The following is a 16,325-nucleotide window of genomic DNA, read 5'->3' as shown; positions in this document are numbered from 1 at the left end:
CAGTGTTCTGTGCTCGTCTGTGCAGCCAAAGACAGAACAGTTAGCATGTTTTGCTCAAACTTTCACCATGGCATTAAAACTGGTACACCGTTGTCGCTTGCGAACTCAAAATGACGGCGCCGTGGGTGGAAACTTACAGATTAAGGGGCAGTAATATTATAATGAGATCCCTTTGCCACGTCACCAAGGGAGCGAAATCAGACGCGCTAATTTTCTGAGACGCTTGCAGAAAAAGGCTTCCCAAAACAAAGTTACTGGGTTAATCTTTTTCACGTTTCCTTGGTTGGTAGATGTACCGAGGGCCTGATTATAGCACTTAAAACCTGGAAAAGTAAGATTTTCATGATATGTCACCTTTAATAAATTAATAATCTAAATGTAATGTAATGTAAAATATACTGTTTTTTATGGTGTTGAAAAACAATGAACTAAACTAATGAAACAAATTAGTGAATTTATTTGCATAACAATTGGAATGATTTCCGAATATCATGTAAACATGGTTTCATTGTGTTGTGGAGCTGCTCATTTGCACATAAATGACATTTTTTTCTGAAATTAATTGAGATTAACCCCACCTAACATTAAAGTTTTTAAATATACTTTTATATTGCAATCATTTCACATTCAATCTTCAAGTTAATGTAGAAACTACATAAAGACAGTATATTTTTTAATATTTGTTTAGTGGCATCTTTTTTTATGACTTTTTCACCTTTTAAGGCGAGTAACACTGATACCAATACTACTGATGTCTCTAGGTTGTTCTTTTCCCCCCTAATATTTAACCATTGACTATAGCCATTCAATTACAGTATAATTGAGAGCTATCAATCTTAACATTTACTAGACTTTAAAAAATAACTTCTAATTTAAGTGAACTTAAAACAATCTTCACATAAACCCTTTATAATAAATGTCAAAACTGTGCCCTTCAGCAAGTAGGAAATATACAGAAACCGAATAAAGTTATCAAACAGTAAATTCTCAATCAAATATAGTTGAATCCTTAAAGCTACTCTGGTAACACCAATACACAGCAAAATCCCCAGAGTTAAATCAACTCTGCTCAGAGTACATATTGTCCCAATCTACAGAGTGTTAAAGTAACACTGAAGCCGAGTTAAAGTTAATGGGATAATTAAGCAATTAATTAATTGATGAGTGAGCATTAGTAAAGAAAACCCGCTGTTAACAATGCTGAAGATGAACAACTACTGCTCAGGCTTTTAGACATGAAAACATATCACATAATCCTCAACAATAGTAACTCGGCTTCAGTGTTACTTTAAAGGGGTCATATGATTCTGTAGATTGGGACAATATGTACTCTGAGCAGAGTTAATTTAACTCGGGGGATTTTGCTGTGTACCTTCCATTGGTATCGACATATAATATAAATGAACCTTTAGACCATTAAAAATGCAGCCGAAAGATGCCAAACATGGCATACCCGTGATCTCTGTTAACAATAGTGTGCAATTCTAAAATGTTCATTTAAAAGAGTTCGTATCAATACATAAGCAAAACACTAAAAATAATGAGATGGGGAAAATTGGGTACATGTCTGTTTCAAAGTGAATTTAGAGTGAAAACTCTACATTGCTTTGAGTTGTAAAACAATCTTATCTCGATGTGTGTCTTTGTTACCATGGTAACCAGAGGCCTGGTTCTTCCTACCACGTGTTTTGCTTGTTGGGGACGGGTATTGTCCACTATTTGTTAAATATAACACTCATGTGTCTGATCCACCTCAATCATTACACAAAGCACTTAGAAGGAAATGGGGGTCTGACAGAGAGCGAGAGAAAGAGAAAGAGATTCATGTCTCCTCAGGCATCATTAATTGTAATTCCCCTCTCTCTGTTCTTCATCATTAACACTAGCCTTTTTACTCTCGTGGGTGTTTGAGCTCATTTCCCAACCATTTAACAATGATGAAACTCATTTGAGCATTTAGTGTCAATGTCACAATTTGTTTTGTCATGTGCACACACTCAAAACTGTAAAAAGCACGCACAACTGAAACTAATCAGGAAAATGAGAGATTTAATTTGGAATATGCTACAGTGTTATCTGCTACCTACGACTCTCATTTGGTTGCTCTAAGGCTTAACGTCTGATGAATTCAGAGCCAAATTAAGATGTACAGTATATACTCTAAATAATGGAATTGTCAAGAAAAATTTTAAAAAGTCAAGGTAGCATGGAGATTTTTGTGCAGCTATTTTAATTGTCCCAAATAATACCACATTATTTAGGCAATTTGAATTTGATCTCATTCGGCTAAGAAATTCATCACATTTTAGTCTCTAAATGTTTGGATAAAATGTAATTCCTTTTTATATTGCTCAATGAGCATTTTTAACTTTTGTGTCTAATTTTTTCAGAAATATTTCACATGTACTTCATGAATAATTATTAGATATCCTCCTGATAATGACACTGTGCCATGATGAACCAGAGAAATGATTCAATATTCTGTCATTGTTCACACATACACACACAAAAAAAATCACCAAGGCTGCAATTATTTGTTCAAAAGTACAGTAAAAATTTGAAATATTATTACAATTTTAAATAACTGTCTTTTATTTGAATATATTTTAAAATGAAATTAATTCCTGTTATCAAATCTGAAGTTTCAGCATCATTACTCCAGTCTTCAGTGTCACATGACCCTTCAGAAATCATTCTAATATGCTGATTTGATGATCAAGAAACATTTCTTATTACTATCAATGTTAAAAACAATTGTGCTGTTTAATATTTCTGTGATTTTTTATGATTCTTTGATGAATATAAAGTTCAAAAGAACAGCATTTATTTGAAATCAAATCTTTGTGGCATTATAAATGGCTTTACTGTCCCTTTTAATCAATTTAATGCATCCTTGCTGAATAAAAGTATTAATTAAATCACGTAGTAGTAATTATTGTATGGCTATTATATTGTTTCAGAAGTGCTTGTATTATTTTTATGATACTTTTCTGTCATGTTTAAGTGATTTTCATATTTTTTTTTTTTTAAATGGAAAAGAGCAGCGTGAGCATCTCTCTGTCAGTCATTAGTTTGAAACAACATAAAGGTTGAGTAAATGACAAAATATTCATTTCTGGGTGAATTATTCCCTTAAAGGGATAGTTCACCCAAAAATTAACATTTTATGTTTATCTGCTTACCCCCAGGGCATCCAAGATGTAGGTGACTTTGTTTCTTCAGTAGAACACAAACGAAGATTTTTAACTCAAACCGTTGCAGTCTGTCAGTCATATAATGGAAGTGAATGGGAATCATGGCTTTGAGTAAAAACAAACAGCCGGCTTGATGCGTTGTCTTCTTCTTCTTGCTTTACGGAAGATCGCAGACTTATAAGTGCATTACCGCCACCTATCTCTATATGACTGACAGACTGCAACGGTTTGAGTTAAAAAGTGTTCTACGTGTTCTACTGAAGAAACAAAGTCACCTACATCTTGGATGCCCTGGGGGTAAGCAGATAACCTTTTTGGGTGAACTATCCCTTTAAATCTGCCAATTTTAACAGGCAATTAAAAAAAAAAAAAATCAGAAATGTTCAACATGTTCGCCAACAGGCTTTGCTCATTATAATTCTACCTTTAAGAATAAAAAAGATGAATTTACTGAGATGAATTTAGTGAGAACAGGGCAGAGGAAAGCAATACGACTGGATCTTCTACAAGTAAGTTCATATATGAAACAGTGTGGGAGTTCCCTATATCTTTTTGCCAACTGTCTGTGTTATTAGAGGCTGCCATTTCCATTGTCATGCTCCCTAGATAACCGACCGTATCTATTCCAAATCAACTGCTGTTTGAACGAGACAGTAAAGCAAATCTCTTTATCACCGTCGCAAATGTCCCAGTCATGCAAAACAATCTTTGTAACTTCAACTTGGCTCTAGATGCTGTTCTATCAATAGACCAAAAGCTCCTTGTACAATTAACTTCATGTTGTGAAGTACTCAAAACTGTTTCACGGGAAATTTCTTGTTGATTACGAGAGACACCGGTGCTCAGGGTATGTCGGACACTCTGGGATTTGCAAAAACGTCCAGAATTGAGGTGACATGGAGATAATTTCCCCTCCAGTGTCGCTAACCGATCACACTGTATATCTAATTAGCATGTTAACAATAACAGAGCACAGCATGTTAACCTGCTCGCCTAACAAGTATTGTTTTCCAAAGCGATACTGGTGCTAAGTAGTGCGCTTAATGGTGAGAACATGCGAGCAGAACTTTGGACAAACGGGAGCAGAAGGGGGGGGGAGAAAGAATGAGAAAGAAAGGTAAACACTACACACGGTCAGTTCGGAGGAAGTTGTTGAGCAGCTGAAAGAGGGGGAAACTATCCCAGGAGTCCTGCGGCTGGACAGCCAATGCTGCGTCCATGTCCACCGTGTACAGAGACAGGAAGGTCTCGGCGTGCTCCCCCATCGCCTCTGGCCACCAGGAGAAGGCCTGCGAAATACAGACATACACTCTTAAAAATTGGCATCAATGGTTCCACAAATAACCTTTACCATCCATGGAACTTTTTCATTCCACAAAAGGTTCTTTATAGTGGAAAAAGGTTCTTTAGACTATTAAAATGTTCTAGGGACACTTTTGATTTGTTTTGTCTATATTAAACCTTTATCAGGTTATTTTATTATCATTGATATGCTATTATAGTTTTATTATTATAGTTAGTATTTTTAATTGATTTTATTTTCATATTTTCTGTTGCCAGAAAATGTCACATGATCCTTCAGAAATCAATCTAATATGCTGATTTGGTGCTCAAGAAACATTTATTATTATTATTATCAATGTTAAAAACTATTGTGCTGTTTAATATTTCTGTGGAAATGGTGACACGGAAAGTTTAGATGAAGTTTCAGTAATTTTGTTTGTCCTTGTGTTTTTGTCATTTTCATTGGATATTTTTAAATATTTCTTTGATTTATTAATATTTATTAATTAGTTTTAGTTATTTTAGTACTTCATATTAAACTAAATGAAAATGAGAAATGCTACCTTTGCAAATAGCTGAAATAAAATAATAGTTTATTTTGTAATTTATTTATTTATTAGTTTATGTTGTTTCAATGTTTATTTCAATGTCACAATTTTTAATGGGTTTAGTTTTAGTTAATGATAATAACCCTCCCTGGAACAAAGATCTGATCCTTGCCTTGATAAGTACATTTTGGTAATTATTATTTTTTATTTATTTATTTTTTCAGGTTTTTGCAAAAACCAGGGAAGTCTTTGACTTGTGAAAACAAGTCTCTATCTATCTATCTATCTATCTATCTATCTATCTATCTATCTATCTATCTATCTATCTATCTATCTCTTTAAAAACTGAGATGTTTTTATAAATGCATTCTTACAATCATAATAATGGACAAAGTTTCCCCTTATAAGAACAGAATCACCCATTAACATGTAAACTATTAGAAATATGCTACATATTCTATACATGTGCAAACACACAATCACAAACAATAATGCCAAACGGCAACGTATAACAACAGAGACAATACTGTGAGCTAAACATGGTACACAACACTCTGATACTGACAACAAAGCATGATAAAACATGGAAATGATGAAACTAAAGCATGTAGAAGTCAAGCAATACAATGACGCGACCTTGAAAAGAAGCACACAAAGATGGAGATAAATACAGAGAGAATGGAAGGTTGCTTCTGTGCCTGCATGCTTGCTTGGTTTTGTAAAGTGTTACTTCTAAACACCATGCATGTACACAGTTGTACAAACCTCTAACTTTAAGTATTATACTTTGAACTCATCAAGCATTATTTGTGCTACATGAAAAAAAAAAATCATACAGTACTAAAGTACTAAAGTTACTAAAGTACTTAACATTTAGTACTAAAGTTGTGCTAGTACTAAAGGTAGTATTTTTCTAAAAAAGTTTTATTCAAAGTTTATGATTTACTTTGAATCAATTTTTCACTATGAAATTGGTATTACATTTAATAAATTACAAAGAAATGGCAAGTAACACATTAAGTTAAACATCAAATGTTTTCTATTTCTGACTATGCAGAATCCAACTGAAATGACTGGATTTCGCCTGCAAAATTTTGCAGAGCAACTTTAAATTGGAATGCAATTTTCCACTAAAGAAGGGATTTTCCATACTTAGGGACCAGAATATAGTTAATATATAAAACAATAAAATAAAATAATTGGAGTATGTCTTAGAAGAAAATACTACTTTAGTCTTTCTACTTCAAAATGTTGTTAAATTCATTTTATGTGTTAATTACTAGCAAAAACCATTTCCCCCCCAGTGTAGTTTATAATACGGGAAACAGATGATTAAGGCCATCTGAAAAAATGGAAATGACATTTGACTATCAATTTCAACCTCTTTTACATAAATAAACATCCAACGTATTTAAATGTGGAAGGTAACAATCACATGCACATAAAATCAAGTCTGTTGATTTTTAAACCGTTCCACATCTGGAAAAGGGTACCGTATTAGAAAGGTTAAAGGTTAAGTTCAAAAAAGGACAATTAGCCATCCACGTGTCTTTTATGGTGGACTGCAGCAGACCAGAACCCATAAATCCTTCTGAATTCTCCTGAGAAAAGGGAAAAATTCAGTGGCGTCCTCCTACATTGTGTCGAGCTCTTTATTGTCTGCCAGTATGTGCATTGAAGGACCTTCTCACTGTAAAAAGTAATAATTGAATCTACTTAAGAAAAGCGAGGAGTTAGCAACACTCAAGTTTTCTGGTAACCTATACATATACACAAGTTACCTATACAAAGTTACAGTGAGTTTTATTAACTCAAAAATTATAAACTAATTTGCTTGAGAAATTTGAGGCAATCAGTTTCCACAGGTTTTCCAAGTAAGTTCAACTCATTACTTTTTACAGTGTGAAAAGATCCAAGTCTATCAATGCATTTCTCTCTTTGCATTCTTCCACAGGCTGATTCCTGGGGACGGCTGTAGCTACCTTAATTGAGAGCGTCAAAAAAAGCCTGTCCATGTTGTCTTGTATTCTTTACGCTGGCGCGCGAGCCAAGAACTTTCCGTCCAAAGCGGTCGGTGTCGAGCAATGGGGATAAAAGTGCAATCAGTCACAGCGAAGAATAATACGGTGGAGAGGAGAATGCTGACTTATTGAAGGGTGCTATTGTGTACGGATATTCGTGTGTGTGTGTGTGTGTGTGTGTGTGTGAACGTCACTCTTGTCTGACTTAATGTTTTACAGTCACTGGCCTTGAGGGAGCTTGTCTTCAGGGCTTTCAGAGACAGGTTTTGTATGGCGTCGAGCTGACAAACAGCAAAAGGAGTCATTCACTGCTGTATCTGTTTTAATCTAAAACATACTAAAAACTCCTTCCCCATTAAAGCTAAAAAATATATTTTTAATAACTCAACTCTTTTTTTGTTGCTTCGATGAATGTGTCTGGATTGTTGGCTAGTTGTGAGTTAAACTGTCAAACAACTAGTCAACCTGGAAAATATGTTTCGCACAGTGCACATCACAGCGTTTTATTTCACTAATTATGTTATTGACATTGTTATCTTATGTCCTTTCATGAAGATACAATAAAAAAGAGCGAGTCTCATTCGCTAATAATTGTGTACAAAGGTTCAAATTTATATTTGCAGAGAGGTTCTAACACAAACTACATATATACATTTATTCTTACTCATGTTATAATATCCACAGTTAATAATTAGCATATACAACCAAACCATCTTCATTTAAAGGATTTCCTAACAATCTCAGCCTGGATTGCATGCGATTTTTTGCATTTGTATGCAATTGAGTATTATTTATATTAAATATAAATACTGCATCACATTAATATAAATATTTTGGAAATATAAAATAACTAAATATATATACTAAATATAAATAATGCGTTAATGCATAACCTATTAATATAAACATTACACGTTTTATGTATTCTATATTAATATAAAATAACTGAATTTCTGAAGAAAAAAACCCCAAAGGTTTGGGGTTTAAAAAGATTTAATCAACAATACAGTAAAAATGTTAAATATTGCAATTTAGAATAATGTTTTATATTATATATATTATAGTAAAATGTAATTTATTCCTGTGATGCAAAGCTGAATTTTCAGCATCATTACTCCAGTCTTCAGTGTCTCATTATCCTTCAGAAATCATTCTATTATGCTGATTTGCTGTCCAAGAAACATTTCTTCTTATTATCAATGTTTAAAACAACATTGATAATAATCGTGCTGCTTAATATTTCCGTGGAAACCATGTTACATTTTTCAGGATTCCTTGATGAATATAAGTTTATTTGAAGTAGACATATTTTGTAACATTGTAAATGTCTTTACTGTCCCTTTTGATTAATTTAATGCATCCTCGCTGAATAAATGTATTAAACAAAATCTTACATCCATATCCAATCTGCTTGTAAAATCATAACTGATAAAATAAATGGGGCTGTCCAAAAGAGAAGCCGCCGTGTATTTCTTGCTAATGACAGCACAACACAACACAACACAACACAACATAAGAGTGAAATATAAGATTCTTACCTCTCTTCCCTAATGCATTTACAAACACAGGAGCGGAAGAGAGAAAGAGAGAAATATCAGATAGAAAAACATTTTGCCGTCTTCATGCGTATTCAACATATGCATTCGAACACTGAAAACGCAGTACACACTATGAGACAATGTTTTACAAATTGCAAGTGAACATTATTTCACTAATGTAGACGTGAGCGCACCACGCACACACCTTGATGTTTCCTTAGTGACAGCATGTGGGACATTTGTCTTGTTAGGCACAAGCGTTTTGGCATCATTGTCTCTGTTGTCTGTGACAGCTGTTGGAAGCTTGAGGACTAAAAATAGCCCGCGAGCAGATGTCTGCATTCACATTTTTATTTAGCAAACTATCACATCCCTGTTAGCGAAGCCTGAACACCTAGGATTGATCGCTTTCCTTCGATCTTGTATTTTTTGAATGTTGATGTGAGAGCGTTAGCGGGCGCTGGCCCTGTGCAGATGGGCCGTGGGCGTTGTTTTCCTGCGCCACTACTATGAGCTGGCATTGGACGGCTAAGCTGTCACTCGCTAACAGCTGTTATGGCAACGCGGCAAAGTAAATGGACAGCGAGACGGTAAATGATCACGAGTCTGCTCTGAAATGATCATGCAATACCTTCTGGAGCAACATGCAACGCCAAAAGGCCTGATGATAAACAAAGATTGATTCTCTGTCTACGTGACTGAAGGCTTCTTTGAACATATGTTGTAAAGAGACGTCACAAGATCAATGCTGCTGGTGCGGAATATTGCGTTGGATATTGAATATGAGAAAAAGCATTGATACAAAGACTAAATGAAGGCTTTCTCAGCAGGAACTAGTTTGGACTGAGACAACACGCCACCGTTAGCCAGTCTTTATGAAGAGATGGGTTTTCTGTGGGTTTTACCTCAGAGTGATGCTCGTCGTTCTGTTGTAACACTTCCATACACAACTCTCCTAGTCTGATCATATCCTCCAGCCTTCTCTCGGGAGACGCCTGACCGCTGTCTGCTGAAACACAGGCATCACAACATTCACACTAGTTGTCAACCACTCCAAACATGTTTATAGGTTGAGATCATAAAGCAATGTATCAAAAGGGCTCAACAATAAGGACTTTGTCAGCTACACTCATTTTGACAATAAACGATCACAATTTTAAGTTTACGTTTAAAACTTCTCTGGATTTAACTTGCTGTCAGTTAAGACAACTGCACATTTCAAGTTGACTAAACTTCACATTTTGAGACAGCACACACACTTAATTAAGTTTATTTGTGATATTCTTGGTAGTATGTTTTGCTATGTAAATGTTTATGGATTAACTGCTGCCACTGAGTTTCCTGTATTATATTAACTGTATAATTTACAGCTATTATTGCACATTTTCTTTGAAAAGAAACCTTTAAATTTGATGAAAAATGGTCAGAAACATGTTTAATAATATTTAAAATATATATTATAATGTGTGTAATATATATACATATATATTTTATTGTAATATATTGTAATATTTTATTGTAATACAATTGTAATATTGTATTGTAATATATTTAAAAATGTAATTTATTCCTGTGATGTGGAATAAATGTCAAAAACATTTTTAATAATATTTTAAATATTAAAAAAAGTATTATATTCTTTGATGAATATAAAGTTCAAAAGAACAGCATTTTTTTGAAACACAAATCTTTTGTAACATTATACATTTTTTGCTGTCACTTTTAATATATTTATTGCATCCTTGCTGAATAAAAGTACTCATTTCTTTTGAACATTAGTGTATGTTTTTGTACTGGAGCTACTGAAAACACCGGCAGGTGTTCTGGATTTTCATATCTGACAGGGCCAGCAAAAAAAAAAAAAGCCTTACTGTTGAGCCCTGAAAAGTATTCAGTGAGAAACCTTCAATCTGGGCGTATTCAGTCAGCTGGGAGTAATTGATGAGCGCAGCTTTTTCCAGGCACTTCTGAACTATCTTACGCATCTCCTCAGGTGGGACCGGCGTGGTGATGTCTTTCATCAGAACCTATGAAATTACGCTTTAAGTTTTTTATCACAAGCTACTACACACAAGACATTGATATAAGATGCAAAGCATGCACAGTTAATTGGCAGACACTCACCCTTTCCAGAAGAGAGAGCGTGGCTTTAAGAGCCCCCTCCGGTCGCCCGAAGGGGAAACAGTACCTACAGGCAAGAAGACAAAGGTAAAACTCGAGTGGTAATTAACTGACGGCTTAAAAAGAAAGAATACGGAGCGCAAACTGAAGGAGTCAGTCACAGACTGCTGTTTCTCAGCTATCATGGGACAATAATTACATCTCTTAAATAGAGATGTTTTCCAAAGCCTGTCGAGGAGGGACAGGTGTCAGCGTGCGCACGGACAATGCCAGGAGGGATGAATGAAGGCCAAAGGGAAGTGCTTCTCATGGAGACCTCACACCACAGGTGTGAAATTGCCCCCCGAACGGCCCTCAGTGTGTTTTTTTCCGTGCGTACGGGGCAAGAGGCACACTTATCAAGTAACTCAACAAGCTCTAATCAGCTTGGGTTGGGCACCGTGCTTAATCCCCGGCACGCCCGCACCGGCCTTGTCCATTTGCATAATCCAAGATGTTGTTCGTAGCTTTTGTTTGAGTGGTTTTAGCTGGTTATTCAGTGTCGCTGCAACCGCAAGACTAAAACCCTCTTTACTAGTGTTTCCAGTACGCTACAGGAGGGCCAGCGGGAGGTCGCTTCAAAACGAGGACCCATCAGGAGGGGGTGTGGTAAATGAGTAAACGGTCCACTGAGATGTTATACAGGGGTTATCAACTGATTTGGATACAGGAACCAGTTATTACATTGTAATTACAAGATTGATGTTTAAAACAATGCTTAAAGGAATGGTTTACCCACAAATGAATATTTGCTAAAAATGCACTCACACTCAGGCCATCCAGGATGTAGATGAGTTTGTTTGTTCATCGTAACTGATTTGGAGGAATTTAGCTTTACATCACTTGCTCACCAATGGATCCTCTGCAGTGAATGGGTGCCGTCAGAATGAGAGTCCAAACAGCTGATAAAAACATCACAATAATCCACACCACTCCCAGTCAATCAATTAACATCTTGTGAAGTGAAAAGCTGTGTGTTTGTAAGAAACAAATCTATTGTTATCATTTTTTAACTTTAAACTAGCGATTCTGGCCAAGATAATAGTCCATAATCAATAATAATGCTTCCTCCAGTGAAAAAATTCATCTACTTTTGTCCTCTCATATCAAAATCCACCAACATTTTTGTTTAGAAATGTTTTGGCTTGTAAACGGTGCTTCATCTGTGCATATTTCTCTCCTGATTCAGACAAAACAGCTTTTTCACTGGAGAAAGCGATATTATTGAAGTAAAAATGTCTTGATGGTCAGTTAGGTTCTTTATTTATTATAAACATGCAGCTTTTCACTTCACAAGACATGAACTGATGGGCTGGAGTGGTGTGGATTATTGTGATGTTTTTATCAGCTGTTTGGACTCTCATTCTGACGGCACCCATTCACTGCAGAGGACCCATTGGTGAGCAAGTGATGTAGTGCTACATTTCTCCACATCAGTTCACATGAAGAAACAAACTCATCTGTATCGTGGATGGTCCAAGGGTAAATACGTTTTCAGCAAAGTTTCATTTTTGGGTGAGCTATTCCTTTAATATTCAATAATATTATCAAATTGACTGCAAGAACACTATTGGAAGAGAACTTGAACTTAAACTGAATGGAGCTGGATAATGACAACTCTCTGTCAAGAAGCTGCTTTGAAATCATCTATATTGTATAAAACTCTATAATGTGTATAGTTAGCTATTATTTATATTTTTGCATTGATTTTTCCATTGCTATTTCTCTATTTCAGGGCAGAAGTGGACGTGGGAGCTTGTTCTACCTGAAATGTGTGATCTGCTTCTCCAGTAAAGTCAGCAGTCTGCTCCTGATCTCCTCAAACTCCTCCTTCTCCTGTTCTGTCACTGTGCCCATGCCGTCCGGTCTGCCAAAACAACAAGCAAACATTCAATGTTCTTCTTAATTCTTTACAACACCTGTTCATTAATTCCAACTGCCCTTGAATCCTGTGCTTCAACCTCATAATCAAAAGATTTCTCAAAGATAATTGTCAAGTTTCACAAATATTTCAGCACAACTGAACAATGCTTCGACTCACATTGAAGGGTTTCACAATCCAAAACCCTTAAATAAAAGACTATACAAATAAATGTATCCTTTGTGAATCGCATTAAGGTAATGCAAGATGGGAAGCAATTGGAATTATCTTAAAATTAAAATTCAACAAATTATTCAAATAAAGCACCATTTTAAATGATTTGTATTCATATGTATATGATTTATATGATTTTCTATGATACAGTGTGTGTATGTGTACTGTACACTGTGTATGTGTCTGTATATATATATATATATATATATCCATAGTAAAAAATATGAAATAAAAAAAACTTTTTATTCGAATAATGTCTCTTTAATATTATTTTATTTTTATTTTAAATAAAACTATTGTTTCAGATATAAGATTATCAAGCTGTTTATTCAAAATAAAATAAAGATTATTCAACCAAATAAAGATTATAAAATAAAATTATTCAACAACTAATTAAATAAAATAGAATAATATAGAATAGAATTTAAAAAATATCAAATAATCTTGAAAAATAGAATTGACTTAATTTTGAATGAACTTATTTCTAATCTTCTAAATGTTATAATCATTTTATTTTGAATGCAATTATTTGAATAATTTACAGTCTCAAATATATATTTCAATTTAATATTTTATGTAACTTTTAACGTTTAACATCAGAAGATATTAAAAATGGTTAAATCTTATATATATTATATATATATATATATTCATAATAAATAAAAATAAAACTTTTGAATAATGTCTAATCTCTGAAAAAATAAAATAAAAATAAATAATATAGTACCAGTCAAAAGTAAATTTAAGTAAGAAATAAAAAATGATGATAAAAAATGTTTCTTGAACAGCAAATCAGTATATTCGAATGATTTCTGAAGCATCATGTGACTGGAGTAATGATGCAAAGAATTCAGCTTTGAAATCACAGGAATAAATTACATTTTACAATATATTCAAATAGAAAACAGTTATTTTAAATAGTCTCTTCAAAATTTAGTTTATTCATTAATATTTGTTTGAATAATGTTAAAGATATAAGATCAAGATGTTTATTCAAAATAATATAAAGATAAATTATTCAACAACTAATTAAATAAAATAGAATCAAATAATATTTAATAAGATTAATAATAATCAAATAATTCTGTCTGTCTGTCTGTCTATCTATCTATCTATCTATCTGTCTGTCTGTCTGTGTCTGTCTGTCTATGTCTGTCTGTCTGTCTGTCTGTCTGTCTGTCTGTCTGTCTGTCTGTCTGTCTGTCTGTCTGTCTGTCTGTCTGTCTGTCTGTCTGTCTGTCTGTCTGTCTGTCTGTCTGTCTGTCTGTCTGTCTGTCTGTCTGTCTGTCTGTCTGTCTGTCTGTCTGTCTGTCTGTCTGTCTGTCTGTCTGTCTGTCTGTCTGTCTGTCTGTCTGTCTGTCTGTCTGTCTGTCTGTCTGTCTGTCTGTCTGTCTGTCTGTCTGTCTGTCTGTCTGTCTGTCTGTCTGTCTGTCTGTCTGTCTGTCTATCTATCTGTGTCTGTCTGTCTGTCTATCTGTGTCTGTCTGTCTGACTATCTGTGTCTGTCTGTCTATGTCTGTCTGTCTGTCTGTCTGTCTATCTATCTGTCTGTCTATCGGTGTCTGTCTGTCTGTCTGTCTATCTATTTATCTATCTATCTGTCTGTCTGTCTGTCTATCTATGTCTGTCTATCTATCTATGTCTGTCTGTCTGTCTGTCTGTCTGTCTATCTATCTGTCTGTCTATCTGTGTCTGTCTGTCTATCTATGTCTGTCTGTCTGTCTGTCTATCTATCTGTCTGTCTATCTGTGTCTGTCTGTCTATCTATGTCTGTCTGTCTGTCTGTCTATCTATCTGTCTGTCTATGTCTGTCTGTCTGTCTGTCTGTCTGTCTATCTATCTATCTATCTATCTACCTACCTACCTACCTACCTACCAAATGGTCACAGATTTAAACTGCATAGCTTCTCTCAATACCACATAACTACAGTACAACAATCAAATGTAGCCAGCATATGTTCAAGCACTAAGCTTTGCACAATTGCACTTTAAGAGCTAAAGTAATCATTCTAAAGTTCGTTTTTAACCGTCGACAATGGGCAGTTTAGTTAGAAGCCATTGTGCCTCGCTATCCAAACCCTGCACACTTTCTGAATGGCACAGCTTAGCGCCGTAGAGAGAGCTTTCCGTACACGCAGAGGTAAAGGCAACTTGTAAACCTGTCTGTTCTTCAAATCCCTCTCTCCATTAAATGAAATCCGCCTTTTCTTTTTGACAAGAGCCAGCTAATCCTGAGAGAACACAAAGAAAGGGTGTGAAGAGTGGCAGAAGACGTGTATGTGTGCGAGCGGGGGGAGAGAGAGAGATCAGCGCCTGCAAATGAAAAGAAAAATTCTCCTTTTTGCATTATGGTAAAGGCGAAGGAGTGTATAAACTCCACATCGACCCTTTAATCTCTGTGTCTTTGTCTGCCGTTCTGTGTAGGCTCATTAGTTCTGAAGGAAGACCTCTTAGTTTAACTGCTTCTAACAAGAGGCCTGGGAATTGAACTGTTAGCACGAGGGAGAATCGCTCTATAACGTCGAGTCTATCCTCGTTTGTGGCTCCCAGTACATCAGCAAACCAACGATTAGCAAAGCCTTACGACTTTAGTCAGTAATTAAGTCTCTCACAATTCACACATCCTCCCATTGGCTTGACTAATGCTAAACGAATCCTTGAAACACATCCAATTCTACCTTACGTAACACTGCATTATTAGTGGTGTCTGCTAAGGAAGGCATCACTTTTGCAGTAAAGTAATTTACAGTAAGGACGGCCTGCTGGCAAGGGGCCGGTGTGAGAGAGTTTGGGGCCAGATGATTGAACATCACTGTATGTTACATTTGTTGATCATGTGCATGTGGTTTCTTGCCTTTAGAAAACGAAAACATTTAATTTTCAGTGACATTTGGTTGTAAATTCTGCTTGTCAAACAGTTGGCTAACATAGATGAAAAAAAATACCTATATACCTATATAAGATTCAGCTATTCTAAAAAAACTATTTGATGAAAAAACAAATGTTAATTCATAAATAAAATTAACTTATATATCGAGTCTGTCAAAAGAAGACTTGATATTAGGGCAAAAAGCATAGTTAAAATCATTTCGGCTAGAATTATTATATTGATTTTAATGTTTCTGACTATATACAGACAGTCATATATAGACCAGGGTTCCTCAATTAGTTTTTGCCGAGGGCCGAATTCTGCCAACAATACCAAGCCAAGGGCCATTGACCTATATATATAAATAAATATATTATTATTCTTATTATTATTACAATTATTATATTATTGTTGCTTTTGTTAAAATAGTCTCAAGATGGTCATAAGATAAATATTCAGATTTTTTTCCCCAGTAGTCTGTTTTATTCAAACAATTATGAACATTTTTGCATTTAGATACAGAAGAACTTTGCCTGTTGAATATTAAAAACAAACGAACAAACACAAAATCTGGATCTCCATGTCTGCCGTGCGAATCAACTGTTCCTGCTCATCT

The 16,325-nt window shown here is 34.9% G+C and overlaps 1 protein-coding gene across 1 annotated transcript in view; it reads right to left on the bottom strand.

Annotated features, from left to right (window-relative positions):
* The window catches only part of LOC107678970 (calcium-dependent secretion activator 2-like), an 86,726-nt gene that overhangs the window by 22,410 nt on the left and 47,991 nt on the right, over nt 1-16,325 (bottom strand). The window contains exons 12-17 of the mRNA XM_016474369.1: nt 12,511-12,612; nt 10,710-10,773; nt 10,489-10,612; nt 9,491-9,594; nt 8,586-8,594; nt 4,327-4,483 (exon numbers count right to left, since the gene is read on the bottom strand). Of these exons, the coding sequence (XP_016329855.1) occupies nt 4,327-4,483; nt 8,586-8,594; nt 9,491-9,594; nt 10,489-10,612; nt 10,710-10,773; nt 12,511-12,612 (560 nt within the window). The remainder of the gene's footprint in view (nt 1-4,326; nt 4,484-8,585; nt 8,595-9,490; nt 9,595-10,488; nt 10,613-10,709; nt 10,774-12,510; nt 12,613-16,325) is intronic.

The sequence above is a fragment of the Sinocyclocheilus anshuiensis genome, unplaced genomic scaffold, assembly GCF_001515605.1.
Source record: "Sinocyclocheilus anshuiensis isolate Anshui unplaced genomic scaffold, SAMN03320099.WGS_v1.1 scaffold2044, whole genome shotgun sequence".
NCBI classification, from domain to species: Eukaryota; Metazoa; Chordata; class Actinopteri; order Cypriniformes; family Cyprinidae; genus Sinocyclocheilus; species Sinocyclocheilus anshuiensis.
The sequence above is the reverse complement of the archived record's forward strand: the minus strand, read 5'-3'. Positions and strand labels throughout refer to the sequence as shown.